General features: G+C 35.8%; 1 protein-coding gene across 1 annotated transcript in view; it reads right to left on the bottom strand.

The window, feature by feature from the left end:
- Nucleotides 1–26348, bottom strand: part of MIPEP (mitochondrial intermediate peptidase) — a 64942-nt gene that overhangs the window by 12239 nt on the left and 26355 nt on the right. The window contains exons 11-16 of the mRNA XM_021530635.4: nt 25905–26058; nt 24903–24980; nt 23716–23920; nt 20834–20943; nt 14991–15065; nt 9301–9420 (exon numbers count right to left, since the gene is read on the bottom strand). Of these exons, the coding sequence (XP_021386310.2) occupies nt 9301–9420; nt 14991–15065; nt 20834–20943; nt 23716–23920; nt 24903–24980; nt 25905–26058 (742 nt within the window). The remainder of the gene's footprint in view (nt 1–9300; nt 9421–14990; nt 15066–20833; nt 20944–23715; nt 23921–24902; nt 24981–25904; nt 26059–26348) is intronic.

The following is a 26348-nucleotide window of genomic DNA, read 5'->3' as shown; positions in this document are numbered from 1 at the left end:
CTGATAAAAAGTTTTATATGTGATGGCAAAAAGACAAAATTGGAAGAAAATCTGTAGGTACCTTAATATATACTAAGCTAGCTTTTGGTTGAGTGGGTAAACATGGTTCTGGAGGGTTTCACTAATTTCATCAGCAATCAGTGCTACAAAATCCTACTACATCTTTGAAAACAAATCCTACAGAAATACTTGTCTATTGCTTGGATGTTCTTCCAGCAGTTTCTGCTGTAACTTTAGGTACTTTCAAGGACATTTATGTCTATTTTGCTTTGCATCTTAAGACAAAAAACACAAGTGAGAACCTGAAAACACCCAATACTAAATTAAGGGGAGTACTTTTGTCACTTAAGACTTCTAATCACAAAAACTGTGCTACAATAATTACATCAATGAGCAAATTGTTGAATTGTTTCCATGAAGAACAATATTTCATGGAGATGATATCTGGTGCCCTCCCCCTTCTTAATTAAAATCTTATATTGGCAGGAAACCCAACAAAGGAGCAGCCAACTTATCTCCTTCAGGGACTACTGGGTGGAGAACCCCTTGTGTCTGGCACTCACTTGACATTATTGCTGCTCAAGCCCTTGAATTTAGCTGTCAGCAGGGGTGGATAACTCTGGTGGGGCAAGGGGAGGCTGCAGGCTTTGGTTCCTGAGAGCCAGGAGAGAAGGGCGGTCAGTGGGAATCAGCACAGGCTATTCCCTCTGCTGAGGCCGAGGTTTATCAGCACCAGTGGAAATCCAGGACAACGCTGCTCTGCCATGCAGATAAGCACACTTTGGCCAGTGCTTTGAAATGGTTTAATGAGTATCAGAGTGCAGAGTTTGCAAACTGTTTGTGCCAGCAGCTACCTTTAGAGAAAAGCTGTAGCACTGTCTGACTGTAGAAACAACTCTCTCCATAGGTCAGCAGCAGCTTGCTCAGTCAACTTACAATCTGCATTTTTGACCTCAACCCCTCTAAGTTTTATAGAATAACATCATTATTCTTCAGTTTCACAATAATAATAAAATGCAATAAAGAACCACTTTCTTTCCTGCAGTTTCTAATCTTGCTTAGAATAACAGAAAATTAATTTCAAGAAACCTCATCTTGTGCCGCACCTCTAACTTGCCTAAGATCAGTACTCTTCAGTTTTCCAGTGCTGTGCATTTCTGTGTTAGGAATGGAGAGAACACAAAGTAAACCAAACCAGAGACACCGTTGACATTTCAGAAATTGAGTAAAGCAAGAGATTAAGATTTCAATTTATAACACTTCCGTGTTTTTATTATAAAATGATAAATAAATCTAGCAAGGCAGGAAATGTAAATATTTTTGCAGTTGTTTACACTAAGGAAGAGGAAAGGAATTTAACATGCAATTAACCACTTAGGTGATTCTAGATACATACCATATGGTCTTTGAATTGCTTAAAGAAAAATATTTCCTTTTTATTTATAAACTATTCATGAATTTGAGCTGCTTATAGCAAAATCATTAAAAACTATTTAGTCTATATCCTCTTCTCCACAGAAATGTGCTGAGGGAAGAAGATGTGGGTCATAATAAAGAACACTGACATAAAAAATCTGTATGTATGATTTGCTTTGCTTCAAATCTTTAAAAGAAACAGAAAAATGAAAATGGAGTCTTTATTGTGTCCTTTAACTGATCTTATTTGGACAAGTGTTATTTGTAAACATTATAGCTAGTCTTTGAAGTAAAATATAAAAAATTTGAAAACATATAATTTCTAAACAAATTTTCATGTCATACCATGCAACTCTACACAGATATACATACACATGCAATTCCCCTTCTTCAATTATAACTATCACTTTCTATTATTGCCTAAGCTTTAAATTCATAAGCCTGAGATAAACAGAATCAGGTCACTGTTTCCTTTGGGTACAGACTTGCACTGAAGCCCTAATATTTTACACTACTTTTCCAATTAAACCTAATTTTAAGTATTGACCTATTATTTTAAAATAAACATCAAGCACATTGCTTAAAATAACCATTGCTTACAATAAACAAGAAATACTTTAAGCAACACGGTAACTGCAAAATATATTTTCAAGTGCAACTTAATCAAGTAAAGTATCTGAACAAACACTGGAAGATTAAATCACTACCTGTTTACAGTACTGTTTATTTACTATCTTTTACTAGAGTCATTTAGAAATGATCATGACTCTAATCCTTAATCTGCCACAAGTGCAGTGTGAATTTAAAGAAATTGCATTCACCCCATCTCAGCCATCTCCTGTGAAGTAAGGGTGCTAATAGTTCCTCTGTCTTTTCCTTTCTGTTTTGACTTTTCATAGAAAGGACAGTCCACCACTGCACTTGAAGAGAATTTCATTTCAGACTCTCTAGGCTGTGTTTATGGCAATGAGGTAGTTGTATCTATCACTGTCAAATATAGCTCCAGTAGTGCAATCTCAGGGGGGAAAAAGAACATGTGAGCCATGAAAACAGAAGTACATCAAACTGGATAAAGCTACCTATGCTTTCATATATATGTACAATACATCTAAATATATTCAGAATTTTAACAGGAGATGTATGTAACTACTTCTTGCACTGCTCCTTAACATGGTCTACCACATGGTAAATATGGCAAATGCTATCACTAAAGTATGTTTGAGTTTCATGGGGCTAACACTTGGCAAAAGAATTTCCTTAAAAGTGCTTCATATCTTATGATATCTGTAAACACTCTACTGCTGTAGATAGTTGCCCAGTGAATAGTGTCATACAACCACTGGAAAACAAATCTTCACAGTATTTGCTATCAGCATTTTCTTTATCATAAAATGAACTCAACTCCACAAAGACAGAAACCTAAACAAACCTTGAAAGGTGACTTTAAGAGCTTTTGAAAGTCACAGCATCTACTTTAATACTGACCTCAGCAGGGCACCAATCTTCTTGAAATGGCTTTTAGCTATTAATTATTTATAGAACTATCACTTCCCCAGAGTTCACTGTGCACTCCTTTATTAATCTTTTCCTCAGACCCAGACTCTTCAACTTGATTTTACAGTATACTTTTGAAAAGGCTCATATGAAAACTAATCCAGGGACTTGCACTCTGTATAAACAACTTTAGTTTCCAACATGGCAAGGTAAAAAATTACCTTGAAGGGGTTACACAAACTTCAAGGGGTTGAATAATAACATATGACTTCATCTCTCTTGAAAACTCAAAAAAGTGCAATAAGAACAACATCAGTACCTTTCAAGTGACTGCAGAGGGAGAAGTGGAAAAGCCATCCTCCTCTATGAAGGCTCTCTAGCTTTACAATGAAACTTATGTCTCTGTGATCTACAACAGTGGTTTTTTTAAAACTGCCTATAAGAGAGATGCAAGACATGCTGGGTGTCTGATTACCTCTTCAACAAATGAGGGAAAAAATTAACAATACTTTAAAAGATTAGATACTACCCATAGTCACATTTGCTATAAATTACATAATTTTCCCCTCCCACTATTTTCTCATTAATAAGAAACAAATAATCACAGCCTCAATTCCAAATAATTTTTTCATAAAGGTTTTCAATACCATTCATGTGTGCTTATATAAATTTCTCTTTGCTAGCCCAACACTGGATTTCCTTAACTTTTCTCATAGTACATGTTTCCAATCTGGACAGGTTCCTGGTGATGCCCACTTAAAATATCCCTGTCTGAAACTAAGCTTCCACCTGCTTTGTCAGCATGTTTTCTGTGTGTTGATTCTGCCACAAATACACAGTTTGGTTGTACAATTACGGTTTGCAACTGTTAGAAAGCTTATTATGCATAGAGTTATGCTATCAATTACTTACATCCTGTTTCCAAGATCAATCAAGAGGCAGTTCTTAACAAAACTGGGGTTATTTTGCTCACTTGACTGTTCTCAAGGTACTTTGGAGCTGCTTAATAATTGCTTCTAGTACTTGTTGAGTGACAAAATCTGAGCAATTAATCAGTCTACAGTTCCCAAGTTCTTCTCCTTTCATAAGATCAGTTATCATAACACTAGTAGTTTTTCATGTGTTTTTGAGTGATAATTCCTCCAAGTCATTGACTGTTCTGACAAGCTTAAATATTCTGACAATCTGATTACATCTAATATATTATTCTATTTTATTCTGTAATCTCACTACTGTTTTAATCTATCTCAAAAATTGCATGTATTACTTACCTAATCAAAATTCACTTATTGTTCAAAAAATGTTGAGGTAGAATAGAATACCACTGCTTTCTCTGACATTTATTGTTGCTCTTTCTCCCACTCTCCTCTTCTTGAGTAATTCTGGAATTCTATTACTTTCTCTACTTGCAATTGGCAACTCAGCCAATTGCAAGTAGAGAAACTAGCCTTTTTTGTTCTGAATTCTTGCATTCTTTAAGTAATTACCTCCAGTCATATAATGATTTCTACTTTTTATTATCTTCATAAAGTTTTTAAAGGGCTTGGTCCTTTACTGCCAAATCTTTTTTGCATCAGGATGGTTTGTATCCTTGGTTCAGTCTCTTGGATAACTACATAATGTCTTTTGAATCATCATACTTAGCTATGTTCCAGTTCCAGCAAATATCTGGCAGCCTTCCTCTTTTTGATGCATTGTTTTTAATTATTATTGCTGGGTTTGGTTTCTAAGCTGCTTGAAACTTCCACAGTTTTACTTCTGGCTCATTAGAACTTACCATGCATTCTGTTTTTCACACTTTTATATGGCTTTTACTTTTCTAATAACTTCCCTTTCTCAGACAGTCAGATATACAGGCTTTTTCTCCCACTGAGTTCTTTTTAGTGTCTTATGGATTAGCACCATCAATTTTATTCCCTCTTCTGCCACCTAGAATTATTTTTTTTTAAAAGCACTTGCCAATAGCACCCATTCTACCTTTTAACTGGGTTTTTTTACATTTTCTTTAATCTGGCTTTCAGTTTTGCTTAGGTTCTAAGGTTACATCACAGTTTAGCCTAATAAATCTAAAATGAATTTTGGAAGGTTCTAGACAGAATAAATATGAAGTGAAGTTTAAAATTTAATAGGTGTCCACTACTTAGCCTTCCTTATCAATAATTTTAAGATTTATGTTCACCACTTAAGTTTTCAGAATTCAAAACCACTTTTACCATCAGAGGTTAAAAGTTATCTCTTATTTACTTTAAGCCAGCTGCCTTATTGCTTGCTCAATCTGACTATTTATTCTTTTTATATACATTACTCATATTCACATGAAATGTTATACAAAAACAGAGTTATATATAACTGCACATTAGTAGCCACTCCAAGAATCCAGCAAGGAATTCTAATACAACAGACGCCACAAGGACACAGATGGCAAATTCTGTAACAAGATACTTCACCCGAATTGCCAACCAGCCCTCAGTAGGCTGAGGAATAAGCCTGTTAAAACTACACTCTCTGCCACACAGATTTTCTTCAACAACAAAACAGAAGGCTTTGGCTCATGACAACCATGTGTGATGCAAAAACTATTTTCTCTCTGTAGAGAAGCCAGTTCTGCCTATTGACATCAACTTCTTCTCAGCTGACCAAACATCCATGCCTCTGCATGTTCCCTGTTAATGAAAAACTTGTGTTTTCAGCTCCCATGGCAAGCAACATCTTCCCATAGTGCCTGACAGTCTCCCTGAGCAAGCACTCCAAATGTTAGGTTGCATCTCATCCATTGATTTCCTTTGTCAGAAACATGACAGACTCAACCATAGCAAGTTAAGACAAGTACCTAGGTGGAGCCTTCCAAGGTCAGGATCCCTGTCTGGGCAGAGTCCTCCCAGCTGCAGGAAGAAGACAGACTAACAACCACATTGGTGATACACCATTTTCATACACATCTTTGCTCTAGGGTATCTCTCACAATACCTGCCTTGTCTTCTGTTGGCAAACTTGACTAGCTAACATTTTTGGTCTCACAGTTGTTTTGGGCTTTCCAAACACTAGCAACAATAGGCCATGCTGCCAAAGAAACTTGCACTCTGGACAAAACTATATAATTAAACCTGTAACCTGGTGCACACTTTAGGATATCAGTAAAGGTGGTCCTTCTGAAGTAATATGTATTTTTAATATGTTAAAATAAAAAGGCATACAGCATATTATTCAGTGTTCCAAAAAATATCAAAGGCACCCTACATACCAACATGTTGCCTCCTATCAAATTGAATTATAATGATGTGTGTGGGTTAATTCCATCATTGCACTTTGTATTCAAGTACCACACTTGAAATTCAGCTGTTTCTGAAGAAAAGCCTATCAGAAGTCCTTGTGCTTCACTGTTCAAAACCACTTTTCCTCACAGTCACAGTCAAACCATCTCCCACCAGAATTCCAAATTAGAAAAGGTTACATCAATGGACAGACAATTAATATCTAAGTCCATAATTTTCTGAAAATAAGAATCAATAACTCAAACTACTTCACAAAGAAAATACAGGTATGATGATCTGGGCAGGTGGTGTTTATTGTAGTACTACTTCATTATTGAGAGCTCTTTCTGCAACTGCAGGAGGCTGCAAACTACACTATCATTGCAGAGTCTGTTTACCCAGTGTGTCATTTTCTGTTGCAATATTAAACCTAGCCCCCAGTAGGAGATAGGAATTATTATACTTGGTGAAGGACTAGCAATGGCATATCATTAAGTTCTGATGACTATCTCAAAGGAAAGTACTTTTCAAGTCTGAACTTGGGGGACATGAGGGGACTAAGCAACAGATTATGGGGAAAAACTTTGATCATGTCTCAGATTGATCAAAGGGTCACCTGATACATTTTCAAAAGCTTCTCTGGGCATCCTGGGGACAAATGTAAAAGAGACCAGGAGAGACCATCAACTGCAAGGCAGGCCATAATTAATGAAAACTGACTTCACAAGAGATAAGAAATAAGCCATGATTTGAACAAAAGTCTGGAGCAAAAGCATAGTACTGAATTCCCCACAGTGCACAGATTTTGACACAATGTATATTCAGGAAGGAATGGCTGGAAAAAGTATGGTCACTACTATTTTGTTTATCTTGCTTACCTGGAATAGTCAAAAAGAAGACTGGTTGCTTTTTAAATGTATCTCAAGAACTCAAGAATCCAGCCTGTACAAAATTGCTATTCACTTTCTGAACTGAGTAACACTAATGTCCTCTGGCAACAAAACTGCCAGACACTACAAAAACAGACAGATATATTTCCTTGCCCCCTGCCTGGCAATCATTAGCTTCTGGATTCAGTAACAGAGCAATGAAATCCCAGTGGAATTTTATCCTCCAGAAGCCAGCAGTACACTCCGTATACTTTTGAACAGATAAGCAATGGCCAGCCAGAAATTGAGATTTACATTATTCAAACAAAGTCTAGTGGGGTGCTGTTTCTCCATGTTTCCATCTGACTTCCTTCCTGCCTTGCATGTGGCACCAACTCCTGCACCCATCTGCGTCAATGCAGCCAAATGCAAACACTGCTGTGTGCAATGCCTGCTGCCCCAGTGCCTGCAAAATCTGTTTGAATGGCAAATATAGATCTCAACATGACTTGTATTTCCATCATCTTCCAACAGGACGTTTTTTTGCACTATCCCTCCTACTGTTGGCACGTAACACGTGATGCTTAGGTTTACCTTATACAGGTACACCCCATAGGTGCAGCAGCAGTCACTTACTAGGTGTAGTCTATATGTGTCATTTTGAAAGCACTGTAACAAAAAGACACATGCAAACTGTCCTATTATCTGAGCTCTCCTATTATCTGTGCCCGAGAATGACAGAAATTCATCTGCTAAAGACATACGCTGTGGCTCTACTCCAGAAAATAAGTCTGCACAATAAGATTGAAGCCCAACCAAGTACATTGAGAGGATATTTACTGAGTTAACTTGCCTGTCAAGAACAGTAAGAGAATTAGGGTTCATCAGGAAGAGATAATAATGGATGCTTGCAGTCCTGACAGACAATGCTGCTACAGAAAAATCACATTAATGCAGTGAAGATCTTCACTGAGGAAGGCATACTCTTAATCCAACACCACTAATTTAAGATATAGAAGCGTGACTTAACAATACATAATGGAAGAGAGAACACATAAATCATTAATCAAAACACTTTGTTTCTCTGCCAGGTCTATAAATACCTAGCCAATAACAGACAGAATAAAAACCAAACTAAAAAACTGGTCCCTACTACTGTACTTCAATGTCTAGCTCTGAAATCAAATCAAAGGAAGAAATATATTCTCCTCACTTAAAATCCCCAACCTTTACTTCAAGGCTTTTGTTTTTTTTTATCTGGATTACAAATTAAATATGTGAACATGTCTCAAGTTTGGAAGGAGGAACAGCAAAGGACAGCAAGACAAACTACAGACATTAAATACTCTACAGAGTACTAATGTTATTCTAATGCAATTTTTCACAATGTTTTACTGAAATTTAAACTGTTTTACAGTTCTTGACAGTAATTTTACATTTAATAAATATAAACACAGACTTTCTGACTATTCAGAAGTTCACAGTATATTTTGCTGGGATTAAGTTCCAAGACAAAACCTGCTGTCCCACTTCAAAATGATCACAGCCTCACTGCAAGATGCTACACTCTTTTAGAAGTGTGAGCAGGGGCAGTACAGCTATGATGAGGAAATGAATGAGAAAAGTACATTTCCTGTGAAACAGCAAAAGCATTTGAGTATTCTGACCACAGTGTCAAACGGTGGGGGGCCAGGCTCCAGGCAGGAATTCAGCTTCACATAGGAAATCCCATGGCTGCCACATACAAACTACACTTTTGGCTGTCACATGACATACAGAACAAATGCATGTTGTGATGAAGATCAGTAGAACTCCAGACTTCTCCACTTTCAGATAACACATGAAAGCATAAATGACATGACAAAGTTCACAGGAATACAGTGAGAAGAACACACTTCTGTTTCCTGTTTCACACTCTCATGCTGACAGCATACATACACCAATGTGAAGCACAAGTGTTACACTGCCTTTTATAAGCAGCCTTTGAAAAGCTCAAATAAACCCTCTTTCCAATATATTGTTTCCAGTGACTTCTTTACTAAGAAAATAAAGGCAAGGTAATGAAGTTCATCATTAAAAGACTACACTTGCACAAAAACATCCCTACTCGCTGAATAAAGTGAGTGAAAGAAAGAAAACCCTTTCAATATAACAGTGCAGAAGTAAATACACGAGTGTGCAGGGCAAGGGTCGGGTTGGGGAGAGGAAGGGGTAATATTAGTCTATCAAAGAAAAGGTGCAGTTTATACAGTTATTCTGTTGCTACTTACCGTATTGGGTACATATGGCAATCCATAAACTTTCTCCTGTGTTTCCTTTAAAATTTCTGTGGTTGACTTTTTTAGAGGGTGTTTACCATGGTAGATTTGGTCCAAGACAGCATAAAAAACCTGAAGAGAGGAAATACATTTGTCTTTGGCACATGTTATTGACATAGGAAAACCAAAAAAGACAAAGTAAAGAACATGAGAGATGGACTAGGGAGGTGGAATAGTTTAAATATATATGGTTTGGAAATCTTCTATAATTAGTATAACATACTAATGTTATACAAGGAGAGAAACAGGTTTTTGGAATACACCAACCACCACCATCATGACCTTTCATAAATCCATGTTTACGTCACTCAGCACACTGAGAGTACCAAACTGTCTTCACCTTTTAAATAAATTAAGATCTGTCCCTAAGGCCCTCCAGCACTTCCCCTTTTCAAGAAAAGTATTTTTAAATAGATTTAATAAAAAACTCATATTTTTAAGTTATTTATTTTAAAGTTATTTAAGTGGACACTGCAAAATAAGCTATTTCAAGACATGTACATGCAGCCATGAGAACACTTCATCCCTGCAGGGGCAAATTATGGCTTAGGCAGTGAACATAAGAATTCTGTTAAGAATATTACAGAATCAATGAGGTTGGAAAAGGCCCCCAAGATTATGAAGTCCAGCCTTGACCTAAAAGCACCATGCCCACTACACAGAGCTGCTGATGCTGAGTTTCTGCTAGAGCCCTGCAACAGTGTAGTACTAAGGCTGATCCTTATTTTAGCTTTCACCATCAGAGCAATAAATTGTGTAAGGTTAGCTCACAGAACACTGCACCAGGAGGGTACTTTGCCAGAAGTACGAGCTGCTCCATAAGCAATTTTTGTGCATGTGAACTACAAAAGAATGCAGATGCATGACCAAATAACTGAGGTGTTCGGAAAGCAGGAAAGCAGCACAATTTAAAAGACTTTCCAAGCAAAGAGAGCAAAGCGGAGTCTCTGGTACTGTAACAAAAAACATGAAACAGGAATGGACAGAAGAAATTATTGCAGCCTTTTTTTTTTAGTATGAAGATTTCCTATTTTGTGGCAGTGCAAGGAAGACAGATGACACCCACTGCTGTACAACACAAGATATTTTTAAGAAGTTTGGTGGCTCCAGATGCTTAAGGGAAGAGGTCAGGCCATCCTATGGTCGGCACACTTCATAGGAAAGCTGACAATAAGGAGCCTCAATAAGCTTTTTGCAAGGATTGAATGAAGTAAATAATTTACCTAGAGATTCAGGCCCAGTCACACTCCCAGGGTGCATTACCATCCCCAATGATAATAAACACACTGTTCCAGGGACTATAACCATGAAATTTTATGGAAAAAAAAGTTTTTTGTATGTTTTATGTTACCTAAATAACACAACCCCTTGAACCTTTGAAAAGATTCTTTATTATGGAATTCTAGTACAAATAATTCTACTCTTTAATAATTTATCAGAATTCAGAATCTTTTTATTTGTTCTCGATACAACATGTAGATTCACCAAAATTGTGGCTGTTTCTAAAGGAGTATAATCCTTCTGTTTGAATAAGCTGTCTTCTAACATAAAGAATTCTGATAAATGCTTTGACAGTCTCTCTTGGCAAATAACAAATGTGCACACTGATTTTTTTTCCCAAGAAAAACTGAGGGTTATAAGCAGAGGGGTGAATAAACCATGACTTGCAGGAGCTACTCCTAGATTTCCTGCCATGGCTAATGAGGAGAAGAGAGGGCAGTAAGACTCAATTTGAACAATCACCCATTAATGATACTGCAAGTTTTATGTCCCAGGTAGCAACACTGAACAAGACCTGTAGCACCCAACATTGTCCATCTACAAATGCAGAGTAGCCAGCAAGCATCTGTTCAGACTAAAATTATTAAGAAAATATTAAGAGAAATCTACACAACACTGCAAAAATACTTTTTCATTCTTATTTATGCAAGAGAAAGCAGCTTTACAATGGCTTTGCATTCCTAGTCACTAGGATCCCATTAATTTTTTTACACAGTTTAACAAAAACTACAGGTTTATGACAGCAAGGATGGCCACAGTAAGTACCATGAATAGACCTGCAAATTACCTGATGTAATATCCTAAAAAGCTCACTTTCTCCTGTCACCTTAGAACTTTTTAACTCTGCAGTAGTCATTTCACACTACTTCCCCTTTCCTGTCTACAAAACCCAAATCAAACATGAGGAACTTCAGCATCTGACAAGAGACTTTAGTGCCAAGCTTCAGCACAGCCTTGATCCTCTTTTTTCTATCTCCCATCTTTCTTTGGACCAGTCTGCAATCGCTCTTCAGTGTTCTTCACAAGGTGGGGGAACTGCATCTGCACTACAGGGGACCTTCTCTATAGTAAAATTTGGAGTGAAGTCGTTTGTGGTCAAGGAGCAAAAGCCAAACTCATAGCTAGGAAGTGGGGAAATGTCAACTGAAGGCCAGTGAAATGTTCTGCCCAAAGAACAATGTGGTGACAAGGAAATGAGTCACTGAAGTCAGCTATAAGCTCTCCCTTGATCCTGGCACATGTACAGTGTGGGAAGAAAGCTATGAGCCAGGCCACCTGGACAGCATGGTTAAAAAAACCATCCCTAAAAATAAACTTGGATGAACTTTATACCCACATGCATTTCCATCTACAAACCACAGTTCTGTGTGTTTACACAAGCCTTTGAAATGGGAAAGGTAAACACATCCCAGGACCACAGGATTTTAGGTGATACTGGTGAGGAGCAAACTAATACTTAATATCAAGCAGTTGAGAGAAGATGATTTCTAATTTCAGTAAAACACATTTCTCAAAAGACTTAAAAATATAAAAATGCCATCCAATACTTGTTAATCTTCATACTGTCTCTCTATTTTGCACTTACATTGGTATTTATTAGTTTCACTTGATTCCAGTTCTTTCTAGCTCCTTGTCTGCTTAACAGCATTAATATGCACACATTTAGGCATTTTCCAGTGAAGTTACTATTGACTGAAAGACTGGGATTCAATCTGCCTGGCAAAAGCCTTAGGAGAAGATGTAGGGGTTTCTCCTATCTTTCCTTCTGAGTAACTGATTACACGACCTAAAAGAAAATTCAGAGGTATTATAGTTATGAAAAAGCAGTAGTATTTCTCACTTTCATGTGCCAATAGACTTACTTTCTGAACAGGCCATAGAAGAACCTCTAGGTGTTTTCCACACTGCTGGAATATTTGTTAACATTTTTTCTACTTTTAGAGGTCAAATATAGCTCACATAGCATCTAGCCATCAATACAGAATATAGACTTTGCAAAGTCTGAAGGAACAGTATTAGAATAATCATTCACAGTATTTTCAGGTATACAGCTAGCAGTACATATATATTTTCACATTTGCAAATTAAAATAGATTTTGCTTCAATTAATTATTATACTTTTTAATCTGCATGACTTGCAATATGCACTTCTAAAATGGAAGGTATCAGCTTTGTATTTGCCATGTAGTCAACTTCTCTGGGATGTTTTTTTTAATTATTCAACAGAACAGCTCTGCCAATTTGTCTCCTTGAAATGAATGCACACTTCTGCAGGTTTTACACCTGGCATCTCCAAAAACATAGTGCTGAAAGTAGGAAATGAATAATATTATTCAGCATGGCATTGTGGTCATCTGGAATGTGTTGGAACTAGTTTAACTTAATTTCCACAAGAAAAATTTTATGGCAAGCAGCCTGCTAAATCACTGTACCACTGCCAGCACCAGTCAATCATTAGGCACCCATGGGAACTTGAGCCCACCAAAAGTGGGTGTTCTTGAGACAGAGGGTGTGGAATGACTCCAAGACAGACTCTAAAGAGGCCCCAGGAGCAGCTGAGGGCCAACAACAGCATTCACAGCCTCACCACAAGCAAGTGATGCAATGACTTCTCCTTTTGGAATACCCTCTCCTGCACCACAGAACAGGGAGGCCATATCACTTGTGAATATATCTGTGACATATTGCTCAATATCCAAGTCCATTTAGCCTCCACAATGTCAACTTGGTCTCAAACCTTGACAAGATCATAGCAAATACATATAAAAAGTGAAAGAAATCTGTCAGATTGATATTATGGACAGAGACATCAGAAGAGAATGGGTGCATGTCAACAGACTTGATCAACACTTTGGTGGTTACTAATCTGTACATATGCATTGCCCTCATGAATAAAAGTCCACGATTAAGCATATAAATTTTATTTCAATCCAGAATTTTTTTGCTCAATAAAAACCTCCTGTATTAATTATTTATATTCCTGCCCACATTCTTCCTGGATTATCAGACCTCTGTATGAGACTCTTTCAAAGCCAGCAGTGTGCATTTTAAAATCAGACCTGTAGAGACAGTGCAGTTATATTCTCATGTCACAGAGGTATAGCCACAAGTAGTACCTGCCCAGCCAACACTGGCTGCTGACAACCAGCACTGCGCTGAAAGCACAATTCAAAAGTCCATTAAGTTTAACCAATGAAAAATACATGTATACACTGAAAACAGTGTTCAGTCTGGCTTTGACTAGTGTAATGACATATATACAACTTACAAGTCCTCAGCCCAGACTTCTGATTAAAGTCTTCTATGTAACTGCACAGAGAAAACTGCAAATATTGAAGTTTCTCTTTCAGATCAGCTTCAGTTAACCAGCCCAGCTCATGTTTATAGACAGGGCTGTGATCATTTAGCCACTTCTCAAAGGATGAAATACCAAAGATGTGTAAATTTGTTTCTTTCCACATATCAGTAACTAACCTTCACTAAGGTACTAGCAGAGTTATCTCACCTAAACACCAGGTTAATTGTAGGAGGAAAAACTATATGCTTTGGTCTTAAGACAAAACAAATAAGAAAACACAATCAAACAGCAAGAACTTGTAGCACACTAAGAGCAGCCAAATGATTACTATAAAAAAAAAACTTGGCTGGATGCTAATGCTACTCTACACATCTGAGAATTACTGTTGCAGGATTGAAAAAGGCCAAATACCATTTTAGATAGAAATGTGATTTCCTTTCCTTCCATCACTGATCATTTATAGAAATGACTAATCAATCACATCTACCCACAGAAAATAAAGGTTTATGAATTTAGTTATTTCTCCTAACACTGTGAGAGAGAAGTCTTAGATCCTTACAGCTCAGCCAGCAATTTTGATGTGACAAATGGCCACTTTCATCTGGAGCTGCAGAAGACAAGGAGCTCAAATCACATTCTAGTAAATAGATGTGCTGGTTTGATTTTACTATGGTAGCCTCTATCTCTCAGTCCTACTATATTTTAATGATCCAAGGTACATAATATTCCTCTACTTCAAGTTCTCCTTAAATTATTCCATTAACTGAAGAATTTGATCTTAAACTACATTTGGGAATTCTGATAATCCAACCATTTTCAAAAGCTGTGGTTTTCATTATATTTTCCTATAGATATAAACATCTAGGTTTAAGCAGGCAACACAGAATATGTTCAGAAAAACAAATATAAAAAAGTAATATAAAAATTAATAATTTTAAATTAACTTTCATACACTTAGATAACACATCTACATTAAACTAAAAATTTTGGTCAAATTATAAGAACAAAAATAGGTTTCATAAGTGCTGATCAGTGAGTAGAAACTAGAATGCAAAACACATACCTGGAGTTGCATATCAGCTGCAGCACACACCTTTTTGGACTCACATAGTCTAGACACCATGTTTTTTGGTAGCGGCTTGGAAAAAAAAAAACAGGTCACATTTAGACTTGTTTATTTGTAAATTGTGTTTAAATAGCTAATTACTAGAAAAGCCTGAAGATACAAAAAAATCCCTGGTGGTAATAGAAGACATTTGAAGTTCTTTGCACTGAGGAAGGAAATATTTGCCCAGCAAAGCATTAAATCAGCATTAATCCACATAGCAATAGGGAAATCACTAAGCAAAAAGCTGTTTGTTTTTCTATAAACTGATTCCACATTCCCTTATATGCCTGTTAAAGATGTTATTACTATTTTTAGACATAAAGAACAGACTGGGGCAGTTAAAGCCCTCCCACATCATATAACTCATAATACTGAGCTCAATAATACTGGGTTTTCATAACTTCAACTGAGACAGCATCAGACCTTCTACCCTAATCCACATAAAAATATTTAGCTGTACTGAACACTAAATTCCTACCCTTTAAAATTTTTAACAAAGTTAAATTTATTCCACATCTATGGCAATAAAATTATCCGTGCCACCACATACTGAAAAGTCAGAAACACTTTTCAAGTAATTATAAGAAAACCTTTTAATCCAGATGTCTGAAAATACATCCAAAGACTTTTTAATGCCACATTTTTAAGAAATCTGTCTATGAATGCTTGACCTTATGCTTCTTCCACTACTTGCTGAAGCTTTTCAAGAAATGTTTTTCCTAACAAATATTTTTGGTTTTTTCCCTAGCAGCTTCCTTAACCCAACAAATGAAATATGGTTAAAATAACTATATTCTTGCTACAAAATTAGAAAAGGTACTATAAGTTGTACAATGTGTATAGAGTTATGTTTAATACCTAGCATCTCTATGTTACAAAGATGCTAGGTATTAAACTTGACACTAAAATCATAACTATGCTTTTACAGTGTGTTGAAGCAGTCAAGAAATAATCCAAGAAAGTCTACAGATATGGCAGAGTCATATGTTTAGAGTCTTTGCAAATTATATGAATTCCAGACAAACAATGTTCACAGAATAAAAACCCAGCTCTAGAGAAGTTACACCTAAGTGAAGAAAATTTTATCAGTTGACTCCAAAATCTCAAAGTTGAAGCAGGTAAGAAGAATTCTCTGCTTGTACAGCTGCTTTATAGAGTACTTGCTAAGGCTTGCAACCTCTTCTCCAAGTCAAAAGTTAGTTAGGTCAGGCATGGTATATAACCAGAGAATTTAATAAGGCAGAAAGTAAAGTAGAAAAAGAGTTACAATTGGTTAAAGTATTTTGATTGGACAATTATTCTCCCTGTTCTATGAATGTCTCTGCCTCATTCTCTTACACAAGTATGGCATCCTTCAATGCCCTTTCATCTCGAAACTGAAGCGCATCTGGATTTTCAGTAACATGGTTTCAACAAGGAAACCTATAGAATTTTGAACAGATTTTGTTAAGCACAAAACCTATCAGCAAGTTTTGGCAGCTTTTTGCAGGCTTTGTTTTTTTCTTAATGAACTAGTACAACAAGGAATTAAACAAAACTTTCTTCTAGGGGCATCTTATGTCAAATAGAGCAAAGTATGAGAAAACTGGATAGAAATTCTTAAACTGTAATTTGTCAGTGTTAAAGACCTGAACAACCAAAAGTTCAGCAACAGCATGTATATTTTACAAAGTTGTCATAAAGGAGTGTTAAAGAGCTCTCCTACCAGTAAGCTCAAACCAACTCTTACCACACAATGGTATTTCAATTTTATATTTCTTCCATATTAAATGATGGCAAGAGGAAGTTCTCGACACTGAGTAAAACACAGGTAATTTTACCAAGAGTGTCAAATAAATTGCTGTTAACTTTTTTTGCAGCCATATGAATGTCAAACAAATAATGCCAGTCTACTGACTGCATTGAAGGGCAAACTCTACTGTTTGAGCAGATTAAAATTAAGAAAGTACAAGTCATTCTTATGACTACACATGTTGACAAAAAGGCAAAGAGGAAAAAACATTTATGTCTTTCTTAAATCTATCGGTGTTAATAACCTGGCTCAAAGATTGTGTTATTATCAGAATTCACAAGCCAAGCATAATTTGGCACCAGAAAACATTGCCAAAATTAGATTAAATGGAAAGAATTTAAATTGATAAAGAAGTCTGTTATTTTTCCCAAAACACCTTTGGCATCTTAATACTTAAGATTTCAGGGAAGCAAAATGTGACTCCAGAGGGTTCTTCAAAGATCACAGCTCCACTCCAAGGTATGCTTCTGTGAATGTCATGCACACAGATATGTTGAACTGGAGCACATATTGTTTCAGGCAGTAGAAACTATTCCTCCTTGCTCCATTACAATCTCACGCAGTCGCTTAATAAGCAGCTGAATGAATTTTTAAAAGGCATCAACATTCTTACATCACTTCTCCTGAAAGATTAACTCTCCGATAAAACCAGAATGAGACTGTCATCTTCCTTCTAAAAGAAAGACTTCATAGAGCTTTGCCTGAAACTATGTCATTGAATAACCACTCCATTTTTTAAATTTAAACACTACATGCCTTTCTTTGAGGTCCACTATTCTAACCTTCTCCATTAAGTAACTTTAAGATCTTGGAATGAATTTTTCAGCATGTTTTTCAGGGTGGCTAAAAGAAAATAATTCCTTGTGTCCCAAAGCATGCTTAACTCCTTACCGTTGTGTAGTAATTGCAACACATTACAACTGTACTATCTGTGGGCTTATTCTTGTAATCATGCTAATATAATACTGGCTTTGTAATTCCATCTCTGTGAAAAATTAACTCAGTTCAAATTTGAATGGCTGAAACACTGGCCTTTGTTCAAGAAAGACTCCAAAGTCATAAGCTTAAAATTATTTAGCTCAGACCTACCACATATCTCTGCACTTTACAAATGAAATTAAACAAAAACCCAGTGATACAGAATGGCACTCATGCACCAGACTGTCTGCTTAAGCACTGTAATGCCCTCATTTTGGTATGGCTTGATTTCATGAGCTTACCTGACTAATCCAACTTTAGTTACTAATTATTACAGTCTTCTCTATTTATTCATTTTTTCTCAAGGATTTTTTGGTTTGAGTCATCTTTCAGATGAAAGGAAAACTGGGCTTGCTATTTTCTTGAAACAATTAGATTTGTACTGGCCAGCTTTTTCAACTAAGTTAAAAAGAACTGCTCCTTTTGACAGAAGAGCTTGCAAGCTTTGTCACTGCTCAACATTCAACAGCACAACCTTTCAAAAGGGGGAGAAGGCAGAGACAAGCTTTCTATAAACTTCAAGATATTTTGGGCCAGAACCTCATGATATACATCTAAATAACTCTCATCTTTGAAGGTCTGCCCATCAATTTATTTTCCTACAATGCTACTGAAATAGAATTTTCAACCATTCACATGTTTTAATAATCAAAGCACCTCTTTCCCCTCCTCTTCCCACAAGTGTAAGCACTGATTGTAAGTGCAGATCCTCAAAGATTAGTCCTTCTAAAACTGACTTTTATAGAAATGGCTAATGTAAGATGAGATCACACTGGCAAGTTTTTCTGATGCAATTAGGTTCAGTAGGAGTATTAGAAACCATACCACCTGAAGTTTACATGCAAAAAATAGAGTGTAGATGCAGCAACAACAAAAGAAGGATGCTCTGTCAAATTATCTACATTGCCTTCAACACAAACTGGGTCAGTAGCAAGTTCACCTTCTGCCAACATCCAGCAGAGTTCAGCTGGTGTAGCTGGTGCAGAAAAAAGCTTTCTAGCAGCCTTCTAGCATAGAAAAGCTCATTCTCTTAATCGATAAGAAGAAAATTAATGGAACTTCTCTTATTGAGAACAGCAACAACATATTGATTCAATGGTTTCACAATTTTCATGTTTTACCTTTTTTGACCACCTTCCTTACTTCCCCCTTGAAAAAGGGTTAAAGTAGACTTTTTTTTTCCAAATAAATCAAAAACTGGAGAAACAAAAATAAAAAATCAAGTTTCCGATTTGCACAACAGAAGAATTCATCAGGGAACAAGCAGAGAAATTAAGCCCCAAAAAGATCTTTGTGAAGTTGAAAATGTAAGAGAGATGGGATTTTCAAGTCAAAGTACTTCATAACATAGACACAACAGAAAAGATTACTTCAATCTATTTATATTTAAATGATAAACACAGAAATATGATATCAGAGTTAAAATCAGCTTAGATGAACCAAATAAGCAAAAGCAGATTTATATATGTTGGATAATGGCTTAAAAATGCATTCTAAAATTTTGAAAAAGCAATTAAAAGAAAGCCATCTAACGCTCTCAAAAGCCACAGAGCAGTTTCAGGCTCCTCTTCTCATATTCCAGCATAATCCATTCCTGCCCTCTTCAAGACTGGATTTTTACATAAAACCTTTCTCAATTGCTCTCTGAAAGGGGAAGATTTCATCACCAATAAACAGAAGTAGTTTATGGAAATGCCAAATGGGACAGAGTGTCTGGTTCTTAGCTTTTGCACTGAAACTAAACATGTTTTAGATTTGTCAAGTCATTTTGAAAATACAAAGCCATAAATAATGCTCCACAAATCTCTTTCAGATGTTTTAGTGAAGCTCATTCTCTGAACTCATATGCAATCAGATTAACTCCATGCTGTTTAAACACTACATGAACTTTATAGAGAACATTAGAAAGTCATATTTCTGTATGCGGATTCAAACAGATAAATGATCAACACTCTTGAACTGAGTTTAAGTCCCAGATTTCAAAGAGACCTTTCTTAGTGCAATAAATTCTGCAAAAAGTATTGCTCTCTTGCAAAAAAAAAAAAAAAAAAAATATATATATATAATTTTAAAAAGATAAAAAAAGAAAGAAAAAAGGGAAAAAATAAAAACTATTAAAAAAAAGAAAAAACTACAGAGCAAATTTTTCAGACAGTATCTATTAAAATAGAAGTTAAACATTTTACTAACTATTCAATGGAGGCAAACATAATTCTACTCCCATAATACTGAAATGCACTGAATGCTTAGTATTGGATAAAAACCTCCAATTAAGTATAACACTACACAACTAAGGAGGAATTTTTGAAATGTCTGTGTAAATATAAATAATTTTCTATTACCATTCTTAAAGTGACTACTAAAAGTCACCTGGCTACAAAAAGCACTGCTTTCCAAACACCCCACAGAAAGCAGATCCTGCAATGGACTGATAAAGAATAACTTTATGTACAAACGGCACCAGAGTTTTAATGCAAAAATTCATGACTGACAGAACCTAATACCAATATAATCCTAAATAGAGCAGTATGTTTTTCATCACAAAATATTTCACTCACTGCCCTACACTGTGCTAAAAATGGAAATTTTGAACCACTGCAGATCATTTCCATTCACATCCATGATTGGCTACCTGAGCTTTATTTTAAGACAGACTTAAGAGAGTTCAATAGCAAATGCTATTTTTGTTGTAACTTACCTGTCATTATATTAAATCATTCCAATCAACTTGATGCACACAGAAGTTGTTCACCTACTATACCTTGTAGGAAAAAACAAGGCTGGAAGTTTTAAATATGCAATTGGAACCTAGGCTGTAAGAATCTAGTATTCTTCCACAGATCACATTTATCTTTTTTTGCAATGACAGTATTAACATTATTTTTTAATAACTGAAATTGTAATACTAAAATAACTTTATCCATTGCTTATTTCTACTTTAAACATTATCCATTAATAACACATATAAAGATGATTCTTTTCCTACATACATTTACTCCTATTTTCAAAATTTTACATTTTTCCCTACCTGTCCTGTTTTATAATGCCTTGCAAACTGGTTAACCACTCGATAGTCATTTGCAAAGTACTCCATCAGAATTGAGGGAACTTCAGCAAAATCAGTAGCACATCTGGTTCCTAGAGGTAGAATAATTGTACACATTAGCATCTGCTATTTTCACTAACAAATAGTTAACTCTTCCCAAAAGGTTTTGCAACTTTTAGTTTGGACTTTTGGTGAACTTTAATGTTCTTTTATTTATTAAGTCAATATTTTATTTCCATTATTGTACATACTGCCAGAAAAGCTTCATTATAATCCTACACATTTTACTATAAATCACAAAGTAAAACAAAATATTTGAACAGCTGGGTGAGGCACCTTATAAAGCTCTGGATCACACCCTTTTTAAACTAAACCAGACTGTAGCCAAACTGGCCCTACATGAAACACCAAATCTTTAAGTGTCCTAAACTTAAATTAAACTACAATGTAAATAATACTCTGCCTTAATCCCATTCACAGTTACAAGTTTTAGCTTCCATCTGTTTGCTGAGCTTACTTATGCTTTATATTAACCTTGTTTTATGATACCAAGTCATTCATTCAAGGAACACGCTTGCAGATTCAAGACAAGTTCTATGTAAGTGCAATGAGGTAATACCTCAGCTGTTACTATTTTCAAAAAGCACTTCCCCAAAAACCTTATTTACTCTAATCTTTATCAGCAGCTTACCCAATGGAAGTTATTAAAAAGCATAACACATTGCCAAATCAAAGCTGAATTTCTAATTTCTATAATGTTAACAATGAAAAGTTGTTGCTTTCACAGTGGACCCACTGGGTCAACACATCTATCCCTGTCAGCCAGAGACAATGTCAACATTCAGAATCAGTCTTAAATCCCAGTCTGCTTTTACTTTTATTTGAAGATTGGTTTTTAAAATCACTCCTTTGACCTCTACAAATGTTCTCTAATTTTTAATCTTAACTTATAATCTGTTTACATTCAGTGATTCAGACTGATACTGCTCTTTATAAATAGCATTTATCATACTAGTTTTTACCTACTAAATTAAGAGAAACTGTATTCTCTCTGAGCCATCATTATCCAAAGGCAAGATAAAGTCTAAGAAACTATGCATTCTAGTTCTCTGTACCTGCTGCAGTTTGAATTCACCTTCAGACTAGACATGCAAAATGAACATGCCCAAACACTTTCACCAGTACCTTTACCATTCTAATACTTACTGCTGTTAGATATAGCTCTGATGTAATTTCAAATCACCCTGAACCTTTTCACAGACACATTAGCTATATGGACTTCTGCATTGATACATAAAACTGTGGTTTTTTTGTCCACCACTGCTGAAAAATCCGTTTGGTAGCAAAAATTCTCCTTGTATTCTGAAAACGCATGATCTGTACTGTGTAGTTCTGAATTAAAGAAAAGTAAGGCAAGAGAGAGCAGGAAAGATGCCAAATTACTCAGCTCATCTCAACTAGAATGTCAAATTTTTTTGTGCTTACAATAGCCTGTTTCGATACTTCACCACCCTCATGTTCCATGTGAGCAGACAGCCCCTAACAGACATCCCTGGGACAAGCCCTTTGATTTTTACACATTCCAAATCCATTAAAAAAGGATTCTCTGCAGAAACAACACCACTGACCTCCAACCTCCAATGCTGCTTTTGCAATACTAGATCTGGAGTGAAATCCCCTGGGATGCAGGACTGCCTGGAGCTAAGGCAACACAGAAACCATACACAGGGACTCCTGGAAAATCTGAGCCTCACAATTAGCCACTTCCTGCCCCTTCAAGAGTCTGACATGCAGAAACACATGATTCAGCACAAGAGGAGAATTCACACCAAAGCAGCTATTTTGGGCATATAAGTATTTCTGTAGCTCAAGATGAGCAAGGCTATATGAGTGGAAGGAGTAGGAGAGAGCCCTTAGCTGTCCCAAAGACTATACAGAACTTATACTGAAGGAATTATGCAGTGTTCATCTGTTTTAACTATGTCCAGTAATGACAGACTTATAAAATAGTTCAGCCAACATTAACTTTAAATGGACAACTTAAAAAAAAGAGTATTTTGCTACTGGGTACAAAGGTATCTACTGATAAAACATTAACTTAACATTAACACCCCTTTGTATCATTAGCATAAAAATGGTAAAATATATTAAAAAATATTTTTTCAGACAAGGGATTCATAATTTCACCTGTTTCATAGTTTGGTTTTTTTTAATACGTAAATGTCTACTGCACTTGAGAGTTCCAGCACATTATTATGGAAAAGAATGTACCAAGCTGTCCACAGGTTAAAAAAGTAGCATACCAAGCAGCCTTAGCCAACATGGGTCTTTGACCTCTTTGGCACAGCTGCAGAAGGTAATAGAAGCCAGAGATCTGCCAGCCAATACCCTCACTACTCTCTGAAAGACCTAATTCACTAATTTTCCTTTGTTCATTTTCCTAAGTAATTTCCAACCCAGGATTCCATGTGGTTTTACAGTAGGTACAACCTATTTCCCAACCTCCAACTATTCCAATGATTATAAACTCCACATAAGACAAACTTGAAAGAGTGGATACCACCAACAGAATAAAAATCAACAGTACATAAAGAAGAGATACAAACACCTAATTCTTATTAGAAAAAGAATATTCAAGTGTTGTTTGGTTGAGTTCTACATAATATATGCAGATCTGATACTGTATTGTTAAATCATCAACAGTATAGAACTATTAACATGACAACCATTTTTGATTCATACTCCTTTTATTCTTTTGTTTTGTTCTGTCCATTTTTAATTGTTTTTTTAATCTACTCCTTTCTTCTGGAAATTAAACATTTGACTAAAACAAAAAAATCACTTTATTACTATAACTTTCTTACCAGTGACATGCTGGTACCGAGTTCTTCCCAGCATAGAATGCATAGCATGTCCCATTTCATGGAAGAGATTCTCCATCATGCCAGGACTTAGTAGCGTTGGTGCACCCCTTGCTGAATTGGGAAGGCTCAGCATAAGAACAACTACAGGTAGCTGGTACTCTCCATTTTCCTTTAGCCTGCCTCCTCGAACTGTAAAGTGACAGTCCTTTTCAAGGTAAAAGCAAACATGGACAGCCAATGTCATTGTATCAATGATACTAAAATAATGATTAAATTAAACTAAACTGTTAAATCAAATCTGAACATATCATCAGTTAGATGAGTAGAATTCAGTGCTGCTATTGAACAACACTGTTTCTCCATCCTTACTATAGACTTCAAATTCATAAAGTAATTACTTTATTCCATAAAGGAAAGGCTGTGTTGCTTTTAGAAAATAAAATTATTTATGTTTTAGAATTATCAAAACCATTCAAACTTTCTAACAAGTATCACCAGTGACAAGAATTTACTAATGTGTCAAATCCATAATGTACAGATTAAAGTCTCTCCTCCACCTTCAGCAGCAACTTCTTTCTCAAATATACTACACAGAACTACTAGTATATTGTGAAATACTAGCAAAACAGAGTTACATATTGAACTAATGTAGATTTAAAGATTGTCCATACATCACCTCACGAAAGGTGGTAATATGCAGATGCTTCTGCTGAGTGAAGTGTCTACTGTACTGCATCCTATTACAAATATAGTGGCACTAGGTAGTGACTGAGCCACACCATTTAGAAATGTCTACATTTTTAAAGAGAATTTAGAATAAAAATTAGTTGAGTGTAAAGATTAGAAAGTATAAATGTGAGATTGTTTCTACTTGTAAATAGTAGGCCAGAAAACAAGTGTTTAAATATCAACCATTTCTCTAAACAGAGTTCTCTAAACACTTCATAACACCTGTTATTCTGTACCACAAAGAGTCTGAATTCAGCCTATGGGGTGTTTTTTTTAAATAAAAGCTTGCACTAAAAAATATTTTACCTGAATCCACACATGAAGTTACACACATTCCCTGTTTAAATTTATTTTAAAATAAGGCAAGTTTTACTGGATTTATATTGAACACAAATAGCATTAATGCTACAGTCATTACTTATATAAAACCCAAGCTGAAGTCAGATCATAAATGTTACCTGATGTGGTTTATCAGGTCGCTGGAAGAAGTCACAATAGATGTACCCTAGCAAACCTTCAGTTTCATGAACAACTGCCTGAAGAAAAAAAGAATATCATTTCCATAGTGAAAGCACTGATAACATGCAAACTGAAGACCTAATATTCAAATCCCAAGACTTATAATGAAGAAATAACAAACAAACTGGGAATAATTAATATAAAATCTGTTCTTAATTTTAACTGAAAATAAATACATGGACAAAATTCATATCTTGTATCTCAAACTACAGACATTTCTGCATTTCACTCAAAACTAGCCAGTCACAGATTAGTATTAAAAGTACTTTCTGTGTTAAAAAAGCCCACAAATGACAAATAGAAGCTGATTTACCAAGGAAATAAAAGAAAGAGTAAGAAGTAATTATAAATTGACCCACAGTACATAAAGAACAGCATCTCTTGCTGGAGGCTGAGGATATAAGAGCAGTGCAGAAAACGTGGCAATGAATAAATAGGAACTTGGTAACCTGATGAGTAAGTTACTGCCCAAGTTTTAATTTCCACCCTCCCCTAAAAAGAGGGCAGAAAAATTAAAGTAAAAATCAATCTCAAAGCAAAGATGACTTAAAGAGTAAAAAAAAAAGAGGTAAAGACACATGACAGCTAGGACACACATCTCCAGCATTCTAGTCATCTATGGTTATCTACAAATTGAAACTAAAATTAACAGGGCCCATTCAGAAAGATGCAACAATAATCTCCAAACAGAAACTGGTTTTGATTCAGGCATCCTTGACACAGAGCTCTTATTAAGGATATAAAATACCAAACATCCAAAAGGCACTTAAAGAGATGATAATGCTATTGAGGTCTAACTTCAACTAAAATTAGACAACTAGTTCGTGTTTTTGATAGGTATCCAAGTTATTTTCTTTTAAAGTTTGATTCATAGCTCACAGGAACACACTATCTTGTTTATCTTCCCTTTGGTTTCAGAGGCTGGGAACAAGAATACTTACCAACTTTCGAACATCTTCAGACCATATCTCTCCTCTCTTTGTCTGTTCAGCATAGAGAGAGATCCCTAGGAGCTGACTGAACAAAGAGTTCAAACCTTCCATGCACGCCCCAAGAGAGAAAAATGGACAGTACAAGCCAGGATCAATGTTGTACCTAAGGGAATACAAGAATCCCAAACCAGTCAGTCAGCAGAGCTACATAAACTACAGTACTCACCTTCAAGCTACAGAATGCCACAAAATATACCAGCTCAGCCCAAAGACCCTCAGTGAGCATATCTGGCTTTATTTTTCAAATAGTGAAATCAAGTTACAGACACAATGCTTTGCAGTACCTCAATTTTTCTTACATTCAAATCTGGATACCAAATTCAACAGATGTTGACTATGATTTTTAGAAATATGGTCAACATGTAGCCTAAACAGACCACAGCAACATGATGG

Source organism: Lonchura striata, chromosome 1 (genome assembly GCF_050655825.1).
Source record: "Lonchura striata isolate lonStrDom1 chromosome 1, ASM5065582v1, whole genome shotgun sequence".
Lineage (NCBI taxonomy): Eukaryota > Metazoa > Chordata > Aves > Passeriformes > Estrildidae > Lonchura > Lonchura striata.
Note: the sequence above shows the minus strand (reverse complement) of the source record. Positions and strands in the feature narration are given on the sequence as shown.